The sequence below is a fragment of the Vipera ursinii genome, assembly GCF_947247035.1.
Source record: "Vipera ursinii genome assembly, chromosome: 2".
NCBI classification, from domain to species: Eukaryota; Metazoa; Chordata; class Lepidosauria; order Squamata; family Viperidae; genus Vipera; species Vipera ursinii.
In genome coordinates this window covers 54143488-54156634 of record NC_139513.1, presented here as the reverse complement: position 1 = coordinate 54156634, position 13147 = coordinate 54143488, and the positions used below count along the sequence as shown (strand labels likewise).

The window sequence follows — 13147 nt, the reverse complement described above, 5'->3', positions numbered from 1 at the left end:
ATGCTCATCATGTTGTCTGAACATACTGCGTCTTGTTGAAATGTTAGTAGGAATTTATTCTATATTAGGAAAATAGTTTTCTTTATTTTCACCAACAAAGCTAGAGTAATTCAGGGCCATGTCTAATCCTGCAGTTTCCACTAAGAATTTTTGATCCACATTAAGGAGCTTCTATTGCAAAGATAATTACCAAGGTTAAGGAAGTCATGCAATCTATCAAATGAGAACCTAAAGTCAGGGCAATACAGGACATCAGGACTTGTGCAGAATATATTTTCTTGCCTAAACACAACCATTCAGAGTAGTTCAAAAAAAAATTGCTGCCCACAAAAAGATGCCTTAGCCTAACCACTTGTCCTTCTGTGGTACATGGTGGCTTTAGGAGAAAGCCTCACCAACCTCCAGTAGGACAACTGAGCAACAGGATCGGTGGTGAATTGACAGATGGTCTTAAAATTACATCCCAAAGCATTTCAAGGAATATGCATTTTTCATCATAGCTTCTCCTATTGCACTTTTGGAGACAGGTTATGAACCCAATTCTTCCAGCTGCTCTACTACCTCCACAGCAAATCTTTCAGGAAGTATCATGTTGGAGCATGATACCATTTATTTTTCAAACTTGGCCATTCCGTTCTTCTACCAAAAGACTAGAGCAAGTGCATCTTAATGTGATTAAAGCATTGGCGCTACCGACAGCAAGAGACAAACATGCCCACCCCCACCCCACCCCCTTGGCTCAGGGTGGCCCTTCTGGCTCCAGGACTGTGCTAATGCTTCAGAATCATTTTGAGTAGATTTATTCCAAACTGAAAAATGAGTTCCTGAGGAGCCACCCTCAGCTTTATGCCCTTAAATCAAGCGCAAGTGCAATCCCATCCATGGGATCCTCGCTTAGAGGTGGGTATCTTCCTCAAACGCCTCTCCCTCTTCATTTGTTTGCTTGCTAATCAGAACATCCCAGCTCTCCGGTCCATTAACAGTTCCCCCACCATTTACAGTCGGCTTCTTTTCTTGCATCTCAGAGTGGCTATCAATGGCTACATCCAAGGTGGGATTGTCATGGCAACCGTTTTCAACAAATCGTAGTTCTTCACCATGTGACTAGAAGAGAGGAAACAGGTGGGAGAGGAAAATGAAAAAAAAATGCATTTGGGAAATAAGGCAAGCAACCAGGAAGCTTTTGTTTGGAAAAATATGAGTTTAACCCATAAACCTGAAAGGACTCACCATGTTCTTCATTTTGGGCATGCGTCTCTGCCAACAGTTGTAAATCAGTCCCATGATAATGATGATGACACAAATTGAGCCGATAATAACCAGCACTACAAAGAGCTTCCCATAATCGCTGTGTGTCTGGCTGGGACATGACTGGCAACTTGATGTAGTTGTATAGTTCTGGATTCCAATCTAAAAATGAATTGTTAAATACACTCAGTGCAATAATAATTTATTAAATTTATATGCTGCCCATCTCACTATCAAGCAACTCTGGGTGGCTCACAATAAAATAACAGCATAAAACAATTAAAAGATTTAAAAAACATTAAAGAATTGGGCATTGAAAGCTAAAACATTAATGTGAAGTTTTTATAATACACACACAGAAAAATCCCATTCTTGCAATTTCTTCACAGGTCCTACTTCAACTGAAACGAGGCAGATGACTGGTGAAGTGCATAACTTGTTTGTTGGCAATAGTGTCCCATTTATGGAATAGCCTTTCCAGATAAGATTGCCTAGCAACAAATTTATGATCTGCTCAGAACCACATGAAGTCTTTTTAAATTTTCCCTGTCCTTGTAAATAGGTTTTTTTTCTATTTGAAATTCATGCTTTAACAGTGAAGCTAATTTTAATGTGTGTGTGTGTATACATACACATACATACATACATACATACATACATACATACATACATACATAGTTCCTCCCAGTGCTTTTTTTGTAAAAGAAAAAGGTGCCGGAACTCACACATGTTATACAACCTGCCTTGCCTACCCTACAAGGTTCCATCCAAAAAAAGGTGCCGAACTCCGTTCTGAGCGTTCTATGAGAAAAAAAGCCCTGGTTCCTCCAGGCACTGGACTAAGTAAGACTGGAACTCAGCAGATGTATGGTGGAATTCTCTTTCTGGGTCTCCATGAGATGTAGCCTTGATGTTAGTATTATTGTTTTATGTTTTACTGTTATGCTATGAACTATCTGGTATTATTGTATATAAAATGGACTGGCATATAAGTCTCTTAAGTACTTACATACAAACAGCATTTCAATATTGTGAGCCAGAAAACCTGTGTTATGATAAAACTATATACCTGCTGAAAATAAATCAATGAATTTTATTTGTTTACGTTTGAAACATTTACATTTTTAAGATATAACTGTTTGACTCTGGGAGATTGCCTCCAAGACGGCAAAACCATCAAGTCATCTCCTCCAAAGCTGAAGAAAGGGCTGTGATTGTGGACAGTGCTTTTTTTGTAAAAGAAAAAGGTGCCGGAACTCACACATGTCATACAGCCCGCCTTGCGCTACCCTACAAGGTTCCATCCAAAACAGGTGCCGGAACTCCATTCTGAGCGTTCTATGAGAAAAAAAGCCCTGATTGTGGAAGACAAAAATTCAGCCACAGAGCTGCCTCCTAGACACCCAATATTAGCAATAGTGCTTATTCTTAGATACTGCTCCATAGTGCTTTACAGCATTCTCTGAGGGGTTTACAGAATCAGTGTATTGCCCCCAATAATGTGGATCCTCATTTTACCAACCCTGGAAGGATGGAAAGCTGAGTCAATCTTGAGCGGGTCAGGGTTTTTTTATATAAACAAGTTTTATTGATTTTTTAATATTTACATAAACATGTATTTGTGAAACAATATGGTGGTTGGGTAGTTAAAATAAGAAATATCCAGTTGTAAATAGTTCAGGTTACATCAACAAAAATGCCCTCTCTAATTCCCTTAGTGAATACATAGTCAAAATAAGCAAGTTAGTACACTTCTAGTTATCACCTAGTCAATCAACAAAATTTAAAATATTTTTCAGTAATACATATCAATATCCTGTTTTTAAATTTTATCTAATTGCAATAAGATATTCTAGCATAGCCTATAGTATATAGGAAAAAGCTTAATTTTGGGTAACCCACAATTCCCTATTTCAATAAAGAATAATTCTTTTGTCTACAAAACTTATATTGTTCATTACAAAACATTCTTATGTTTTAGCATTAAAGTCTAGTTTTCATCTTAACAAATCACCAGTTATTAGAAATATTTTTTGCCTTAACCGTTCAAAAATTATTAAAATACTATCTTTTATATATAAAATTCTAGATTCTATACTATAGTTCAAAAGTAACCACTGAATATTCTATAAGTCATCTTGACCATACATCAATTATTAAAATACTATCTTTTGATATTTCATTCCAAATTCTATAATATAGTTCGGAGTTATACTCTAAAAGCTTACTTTTGTTTTCCTTTACAGATCTAAAAACTGTGATATTTTTAGAGATTCCCCTTAATCTATAGAAAGATATTTTTATAGTCTATCTTTAGGAATCCCAAAAGAGAAACAAGTTCAGTTTTTTAAAATCTAACTCTTGCCTTTCTTTTGTGCCAATCATGCTTCCCTCTTGGCATCTTTAAATTCTCAAATGTATCTTCCTTTCTTCCTATACCCCATATTTGAATCCAGGGAGCGTATCCAAATGTCAGTTTTGCAAGGAAAATGTCCCCTTTGTAACCATTGTATTTTTGCTTTGATAATTCAGTTTTTGGTGGTTGATATAATATAATTGTCATTAAATCAGTCAAAGCTTTTTGTTCTTCCAATTCTATCTGAGTTAGGTAGGAAGTAGTAGCTGGTATTATGGTTGTCATTTGATCAATTGAATTCTCAATATAGTATATTTGAAGGCCTTTAGTGTCTTCACTCTTGGTGTTGCTTTCTTCAGATGCTGTTGTAAGTTTTGTAGTTGCCATTAAAGTTTGGACTTTAAGGTTTTCTGTAGGTTGCTTTTGTTGTTCTTTGAAATCTCCTATTTTAGTGTTAGTTTCCACTTCTTCTATTTGGTTTTGGGTTATCTTTTCCTCATTTACAGTCAGAATTTGATTTGGTGGCTTTAAGTTGTCAGATTTTTCTGGGAGTTTGGCTTTAATTTGCTCTGTCATTGCCAAGATCGTGTCTAGTATCAGTTTATAATCAAGTGGTGAGATATATTCATCCATTTGTTGTTTGCAGTTAAATCTTCCATGGAGGCTGTTTTAATAATAGTCACAGATTTTCCATCTCCTGAAGAGTTGTATTCAGTGCCAGGTGTTCCCACACTTATCTTTAAGCATTGTTTCAAGAACAGCTCTGTTATTCAGTCAGCTCTCACAACAGAAAAAGGAAATTTACTTGCTGTACCAGGTTTCGCCACAAGATGTCATCAATAACATATAACATGCAATGTAAGAATTTTTTTTTCTTTTTCTTTTTTCCCCTCCAAATTAATATAAAACTTTTGTAGGATTAGTCCAAATTTTTTTCTTTAATTTACAGCTTAGAAAGAGGATAGGATAGTGGATCCCCAGCAACAAATAGAAGCTTTTTAGTAAATACAGATGAAATTGCTTAAATTCTTTGCTGAATTAATTGAATTTTTTTTGTTGCTTTGAGGCTTTAAGATTTGTTCCCAAAGTAGATATTCGCCATTTTCTCAAAAAATGGGGAAGGAGATTTTCAGGAAAGTCCCACGGGAAGATGGTTAAGGGAATAGGAAAGGTAAAAGCTCACCCAGATCCTCCAGATTGCTTCTTAGTGCTAGGTAGTGCTTTTGGCTTTCGGCAGGGAGTGGCTTAGTGATTGGCCATCTTTATGGCCGGTCTCCTCTTCTTCAGGCCAAAGGAGATGATCCGATTCCAGCAGAGGGTTGCTGCCCTTCCGCGATCACAGGGAAGTCCTCCTCTCGGTAATCGCCCCTCCAGGGCGATTTTTGATCCTTTTCAGGGTCCTCCAAAAAAGAAAGAAACGGACGGCAGGAAGCAGACTGTTCCTGCACATCTGGAAGCACCACGTGCGCGAACTGGAAGCCTGGTCAGGTTTGAACTCCTGGCAGCAGAATGCAGAGTCAGCCTGCAATACTGCATTCTAACCACAGTGCCACCACGGCTCGTGGTATTACTGTCTCTGAATTATTGTTGAATATTTATTCTGGAAGAGCTATTATGAACTTTCATCCTGGATACCATGGGGATGCTCCCTTCTACATGATCATTTGCATCCCCCTTTGTGTGTTTTACACCAAGGCTATAGTTGGGCAAAGAGGTTTAAACCTCAGCCTGTAGAGGTTCTTGAAGAGTGGGTGTTTGGCAGCGTAACTGGACCAGAAGAATTGGCAGTGTGATTTTTATTGCATGTATGCTACTAAAGAAGCATGTTTCTTCATGACAAGGTCATTGTTTCCCTCTGGACTTTGTTACAACAGCAGCAAGTAAACCTTTAGAGAATCAACCCCTTCAAGCAGTGAGATCACATTCAAATCACCATTTCTTGAATGTTTTCAAGGGATGTTTCCATTTCAGCAGAACTTTAGAAATAAATTATGTAAAGAAGCTTGGATTCTATCTGTTCTGCCATCCATCTGCTCAATTAATTCCCCCCAAAGAAAATGGAATGGGACCAAGTTTGGGAGAAACTGATGGGAGAAACTGTCAGGAAAAAAAAGACTGAATTGGAAAATGACACTTTTTTGGGGGGGGAAAACACCCTTCCTAAGGGAAAAAGAAGGAACTGCTGACTGCTCCATTCCTAAGCCCTCCTTCCTTCTGGTCACAGGGCTATAAAGAAATGCTTGGGAGGGATTTCAAAAACCAGCTCTGCTTTTTCTATTTGCTTCACTGGTATGTCCTTATGAGCTCAACTGAAGGCTCATTTCCAGTACAGGTGTTTTATTCAGCAGAAATGATATGTCATCTTTAAATTCACAACACAACAAATTGGACCTGGAGAAAATGAATTCGTCTCAATAATAGGCACTTTCAGTCAGCTTATATTACTATGATAGGAGGAAATTGTCTGCTAATTGAATTTCTCTCTTTAGTGGATGTTTTGGTGAACATGCAGGAAGGTTACAGGCTGAAAAAATGGACAACCATTACTAAAATTCCATGCCGAAGGCAAAATAATCATGTAATGAAAATGTCACTTGGAAGTATCCAATGAATTCATGACTATTACATATTTATGGATAGAAAAAATTGGATATAATACTACATGTAAATGTATGTTTTGTGATGAAATGTTTAACAGTGAGACAAATCTGCTCTGTCTTATTTAAAATACATTGAGAGGTAAGTTTTGAGGAACCGGGGTTGGACATTTTTTCCCCTTTTTTATGCCTTCTTTCGGGTCTCTTCATCCCTCCCTCCCTCCATTTCTTGATTTGAGGATTTTTTAAAATTTCTTGTCATCACAAAAAATCCTAAAGATTGTCAGATTTTGTAAAAAGTGCAAATTTCAGTATAGCTATTGTTCTGCACAAACTTATCACCCTTGTATATCAAGAGGCCATTGCTTTGATATTGCTGAAATGTCCAATGGGAACATTGTGCAAAGCCCTCTGATCTTCATGTGGTCCCTTGTGAACTTTCTAGATTCTGGGTACAAAAACAAATTTCCATAAGGAAATTCAGCATACATCACATTTGGGTAGAGAATGAGAAGCCCAAAGCAAAGTTTAGCCAATGAGGATTTCCTACAGACAGAACAGAAAAGTTCAATTACTGGAAACAATACAGCCCTAATTCTCTGCATACAATGAGCAAGAATGAGATGCAGGCTTAATTTATATATTTATTTTTATATTAAATTTAGAAACCACCCATCTCTGTCACATATCAACTTTGGACTTTTAATGTCACTTTTTTAAAAAAATGCACAGGCTGTACAGTATCTGCTGGTAGGTCTAATCAATTGTATTGGTCAGATAAACAGAACCAAGAAGACCATACCAGAACTCAGTGCAGGAATACAAACCCACATAATCACTCACAGCTAATGAAAACTGACAATGTAGTAACAATGTAATCAGTAATCAACAGCCAGAAAAGAAGAGACTACTGTACATGGTTGCAGGAGAAAATCATTTCATTTACCCTACACAGCTTAGCTTCTCCTATGTAAGTAAATAAGGTCTTACCTCAGCTAAACTTTTCTGCGCATCACCTAATGCCAAGAGGACATCATTTGTTGGAACAACCCCTAGGAGATGAAATGTATCAGATTTTTTAAAAATGCATTAATTCAGGGTACTGTTCTGCTTGCTTTCTTGAGTAGAGAAAAATGTCTATATCAAGGCATTATTTCCTATTTAAAAGTAATAATATAATTGCAAATACCATTTCAATGTACAGTAGAGTGCTACATATATTTTTAGAATTCAAAAACAATGTTCATATCGGAGGTGGAGTTCTACATGGATAGAAAAACCGTATGTTACAAGCATCCCGCCATCACTATTACAAGAACCAGTGGGGTCTGCAATCACTGCGAAATATTGATGTGCATGTAGTGACTTCGTCATGCCAATTCCCGTCATCTGACACAAGTACATAAATTGTTGCCTCATATGTCTTGTTTTTTGCCCCCTCTCCATTTATCCTCCATGGATACACAGTCACAAGAATGGATTCTTTGTAAACATTCTGTAGGCCCACATATTGCAAGCCTACCTCTGCATTAAAACTGTTTGAAATAAGCAACCAGTTGCCATTTTAACATTAAATGGTTGAGGAAAAGATGTTACGTCATTCTAGAATTTGTTTTTATCCACTCACTTTTTTGCTGAATAAGATATAGATCTTTTAATTTTGGGTGGCAGAGCAAGAAAAAGCAAGAACCGACAATATATTTCAACCCCAGAGACAAACTGTTCGGTACAGGAACATCAGTAATGTAAACCAAAAATAAACTGGATAAAAGCAATCACTGCTGGCCTGCGAGCCCTGCTGGCTTGCTTGGACCAGAACCACCTGTGTAAATACACGCTCATATAAACACAAGCATACTTATTGTCTTCACATGCTGCCACTATATCTCACTGTAATACTGAGTGGTATTTTTGAAATAGTATCACTATTGGGGAGGTGAAGGACATGTTTACCAGTCTAGAGAGAAATATAAGAATGTGATCTGAAGAAAACATTGCAGAGTAAGTGGGGATGTAATGGATTCTCCATATCTGGGACAGAGTTTGTAAATCCAACTCAAAATTTTACATACATTGAAAATTACATCACAAACCAGCTCAAATGATAACAGGTAGTCATCAAAGAATGTCTTTAGAAATGCTGCACCAACAAAAATGTGTAGAAGAATATGATGGGGGAAGAGTAGGATGTCTATGATTTATATAATAATTTAAGAGGTTTGAAGAAAATATGACAAGATTCTAATGCAAGACAGCAGAAGGAATCTTGTAAAAGATTAAAAGGGGAGAAATAGTTTGAAAAATGACTGACAGTATAAGAGTTAATATACTGATTTATGAAGCTCACTTGAAAGTCCCACAGAACCTTTCCAAAAACAGCCACTGCAGTGCAATTTTAATTTAATTTAATTGGAAATACATATGGAAAATCATAAAGTAAATAAGATTTGGGTGTTCACCCTTCTCAACTATTTGTCCTACAGCATGACTCCTAATTAATGTCCAAAATCCAATCACAGTTCACACCTCTGTTATACAAAGAAGATATTACCTGACCTTGATGATCCAACAAGGCTAGGCAGAGTGTTATCTCACTAGTACTTGGATGATAGGGAAGCAGGGAATTTTATGTACAGGCTAGTCTAGGAAGTTGAAAAAATTCTAGAAGAAGACCACTACCTCTTCTGTGTTGCTATGAAAATTACATGGACATGACTATAAAGTTAGCAGAAAGTGAGTTCAGTTTGAGGGAGACCTTGTCTGTACCTTATGGCATTTCCTGAACAAATAATAAAATGCAGGATCCAATCTGGGTTGATCACTGGGATCAGAGGATTAGTCTTCCGAACTTTAGGACTCGTGGCTGGAGCCCATCTTCAGGGAACTTCTCTCTAGCAAAACTTCTCTAACATTCTGCTGAAAGAAGTTCCCTGAAAATGGGTCCAGTACAAGTCCAAAAGCTTGGAGGACTAAACCTTTGGTTCCTGTGACTGACCCAGATTGGATCCTGCATTGTTACCCTAGGACTGGACACTTCATTTGTGAAATAGTAAAATCCTGTTGAAATGATGTCTCATGATGTCCAGTTAGATGTTTTAACAGCATGAGAGATGCTTGTACAGAGAAAAGACTGAAATAATCACAATAAGAGTCAGACACCCTTTATTTTTCATCAAAATTTTACCATGTTCTCCTGCCAGGGTCATCAACAGATGTTTGTCGTTCTCGTTAGGTTTGCTTAAGGAGAGCAACCATTGCCCCTGCAATCCATTGTCATATCTGGAGAAGGCATCCTCCATCAGGGCAAGCAACCGGAGGCCTCTCTCCACTCGGAACTCTTCCTATAGCAACAAATATCTGTTAGTCGCCTAAGTAAAAACAAGCAGATCTCATGAATACACACTTTCCCAAACAAATACAGTATATCAAAGAAAAAATATATCTACTAAAAACCAAGATTTTGAAAGGTATCCATTTCCATTTTACTCTTATCAACTTTATTGATCAAAATGTGTGTTCATGTAATGGCTCCATCCTAACTGCTGCCATTCTTGAATTTTGTCATTTTCTGACTGCGGCAAATGTTACCAACCAGTTTTAGCTTATGCAAGCACACAAACACAATTAAATTCATTTTTATCAGCTGGTCATATAACCTGGGGATCAAGATGAGTGTGAGATTATCATTTAAAACTCAGGGAGGAACAAAAATGCAAAATTAATAGTCTGGAGGTGCTGAAGGATCTGACAAGATGCCACCCTGATTGATGATAGAAGGGTATATCTACCTACATCACTATTGCAATCTTTGGAGGAAAGGAAAAACACACAGAATTAATAATATTTTAAAGAGCAAGTCTAATTATTGGTACCCAGACTGCAGGTCAAACAGAGACGGTCCTGTTCTTTTAAGATCTTGCACATCAATTGGCAATGTCATCCCCACATCTATTCTGGCTCAGTTGCCGTGCCAACTCAAAGGCCACTCTAGTTATTAATATGTGCTAACACTACTGGTTGCTATGGGAACCTCAAATGCTTGGGGCTGGCACAGGCTGAATGGGGAAAGACAAGGAGGAGCCAGATCTGAGTCACAAGGACCCACCAGAACCTCAGCTCCCAAGGCAAAGCTTATGAACAGCAGAAGATAAAAATCTGGGATAGCAGAGCAACAGAGGCCCCCCCCCCCACAAAAAGGAAAGGAAATTAGGAAAGCAGCATTAGTAGTATGCAATCCCTGGACCACATCAGAATTATTGGTGTGGTGATAAGTCCCCCCTCCATCAACACAGACTGAGCAGTCAGAGCCTTATGGGGAGCAGAGAGAAATGTGTTCCCGGGAGAAAAATAACATTTCCGTTGATGTGACTGGACAGAAAAATACCACCCCTTTTCGGTAGAACTTGATGAATAAATGGCCAGTGCATCTTTCTTGCAATCTCTTTTCCATTTCTGTAATTCAGAAATGTCAGTATAAATAATGTAAAACAAGGAGAGCTCAAAGAACTATCTTTCATCATGATACAAAGTAAAAGACTACATGCTTGTTCAACCAGAGCTGATAACCTTTAAAAATTAATGAAAATGCCTATAATTTCTTTTAGCACTATGAGCATATGCGATAGAAGAAAAGTTACATTCCATCAAGTTACTCAAAGTACAAACCACTCCACCTTTTAAATATTTTTGAATCATACTGCATTGGCAGAAAAAAATTGGATGCAAAGCATGATCTCTTAATGCATTGTGCAGTAATCTGTTTTGGGTTTTAGCTGGCAAGACCAGATTTATTTCATGATTATTATATGCCATTTCTTATTTCCTTGATTGTCTCTGACGTATATCTTTTTAAAGCTAATGAACATGTTTATTTTTATCGGTCTGGGAACACTGAAACATCCCAATATCTCATTAAGCCTCCATTTGGATATAACTGGTGCCATTTTGGCTACCTAAAGATCAGAATTGCACTGGCAGTATATCTGATATGCCTGTAAGATAACTTAGCAGCCCTAGTGAAAACCTAGTGAAAACCCAGTTTAGACAGGACCAGAATTCTTAATTTGTTTCTTTGGTTATTTTAAAGATTTATATACTGCCTTTCTTTAAAAACAAAGCTATTTATAAAATTGATTTATGTAGCTCATTGTTCAATCTTCTTATATATTACATCATTTCACATATGGGTGGGACTCTTAGACTAGAATATTGTTCCAAGATAAATATAATAAAAATGCAATTTAAAAAGTTGTTCAATTTCACAGGCACGATTCCCCAATTGATTGTATGCCATCAAGTTCCTGACAATTCTTACCAACCATCTACACAGATCTTCTGCAGGATGATCGTCCCTAACCTAGCCCTTCAAGTCTTCCAATACTTGTAAGTATCCAATCTGGGTCGCTCACCGGCACCAAAGGTTTAGTTTTCCAAGCTTTCAGACTTATGCTGGAGCCCATCCTTTTCCAAAAATGTACACATCACCATAGTAATTTAATCCATTTAAGTAATTTAAGTCTTGTTCTGCTGCTTCCCCAATTATTTACTCAATAAACGTAGTGCTGGTGGTTCCCCTGGAAGACTGAGGAGGAGGAATTGGATACTGATGTATACTGTAGAGGGCAGAGGATGGTACTGAAGGGCAGTGGGGATACCCATTAGCAAGACAATGATCAGACAAGTGTAGCTTAAATCCATTGCAAGAAATGAATTTGAGGAAGCATCTCAGACAGGCCCCCTACCTGATTCACACATTGATAAGGTGAGGGAGAAACAAAGCACATTCAGACTTGCAAGACTCTGTTATCACAGCTATCTTAATAAGGGATGTTTTAGGCCATCTCGGCATCGGTTTCTTAGTCTGGTCTACCTTATATGGCTGACATGTACCTCTTTCCTTTAGGTGCATGGAATTCTATACAATTTTATTTTTTTGATGTAATGTTCAGAATATAGTGCAGAATTAAATAAGCATTTATCGTACTCACTGGGTAAATGTCATACCTGGGTCATACTTCTGGGTCCAGTTCAAGGTGCTGCTTTTAATCTCTAAAGGTTAAGACCCTTCATGGGATAGGGTTGGATTACCTGAGGGACTGCCTCTCCTCAATTTTATCTACCCATCCCATCGGATTTGGTAGCAAAGGCATGCTATGGTCCTGTCTGGTAGGGAACTATACATGGCAGGTCCCAGGAGGTGAGCCTTCTGTACTGTGGGAACATTAGCTCCAGCCAATGTTTCAGAAGTCCCTCAAAACCTGGCTATGCTATTAGGCCTGGGGTCCCAGGGGACCAGTGGCATTCTGTGATGGTTCCATTATTGTGTTTGATGTTGTGCCTTGTGGATTTTTTGTATGATAATAATGACTGTTCTATATAATTGCTTTAATTGATGTATGTTAGGTAGAATCACTTCATATGAGGTGAACGGCCATATAAATTTTATAAATAAACACTTTATCCGTTGTAGAGTAGGATGATTGTTTGCATCCTCAACCCAATTAAGCTTGAGAGACAGATATTCCTTCCCTTGCCTCTGTAGAACCTGTGACCCACTCCTGCTGGGTTACAAACAGAGCAATACAATAAACGTTCAGCATGAGCAGATTTCTCCTTCACCATCCTTCCTTGACTTACGTATACTGAAGAATGTCTAAATTTGTTCTTACCCAATCACCATCATTTGATTATTAAATCTTTTGAACTAAATCTGTTTAATTCCAGCCATCCAAACCCATAAAAAGTATCTCCTTCATTTGTCAATAATTTAAACTCCAAGAAATACTAAATAGTGTCTGGAAATTTGTTGGATAGCTAACTTATCAATTAAAGAGAGCAAATAACCTGTTGCATTTTCTAGGTCCTGCTGTGCTATGCTGCTGTCGGAAAAGAAAAAAAACACTATTTCCCTCCTTCCTGTTCATTATATGAAGAAACTGAAAACATT

At 37.7% G+C, this 13147-nt stretch overlaps 1 protein-coding gene across 1 annotated transcript in view; it reads right to left on the bottom strand.

Moving 5' to 3' along the window:
• Positions 1-447: 447 nt before the first annotated feature.
• PODXL2 (podocalyxin like 2) overlaps positions 448-13147 on the bottom strand; it is a gene marked incomplete at its 5' end in the record, with an annotated part of 59914 nt that continues 47214 nt past the window's right edge. Inside the window, 4 exons of the mRNA XM_083356502.1 lie at positions 448-1104; positions 1231-1410; positions 7192-7253; positions 9386-9542. Of these exons, the coding sequence (XP_083212628.1) occupies positions 895-1104; positions 1231-1410; positions 7192-7253; positions 9386-9542 (609 nt within the window). The 3' untranslated portion in view covers positions 448-894. The remainder of the gene's footprint in view (positions 1105-1230; positions 1411-7191; positions 7254-9385; positions 9543-13147) is intronic.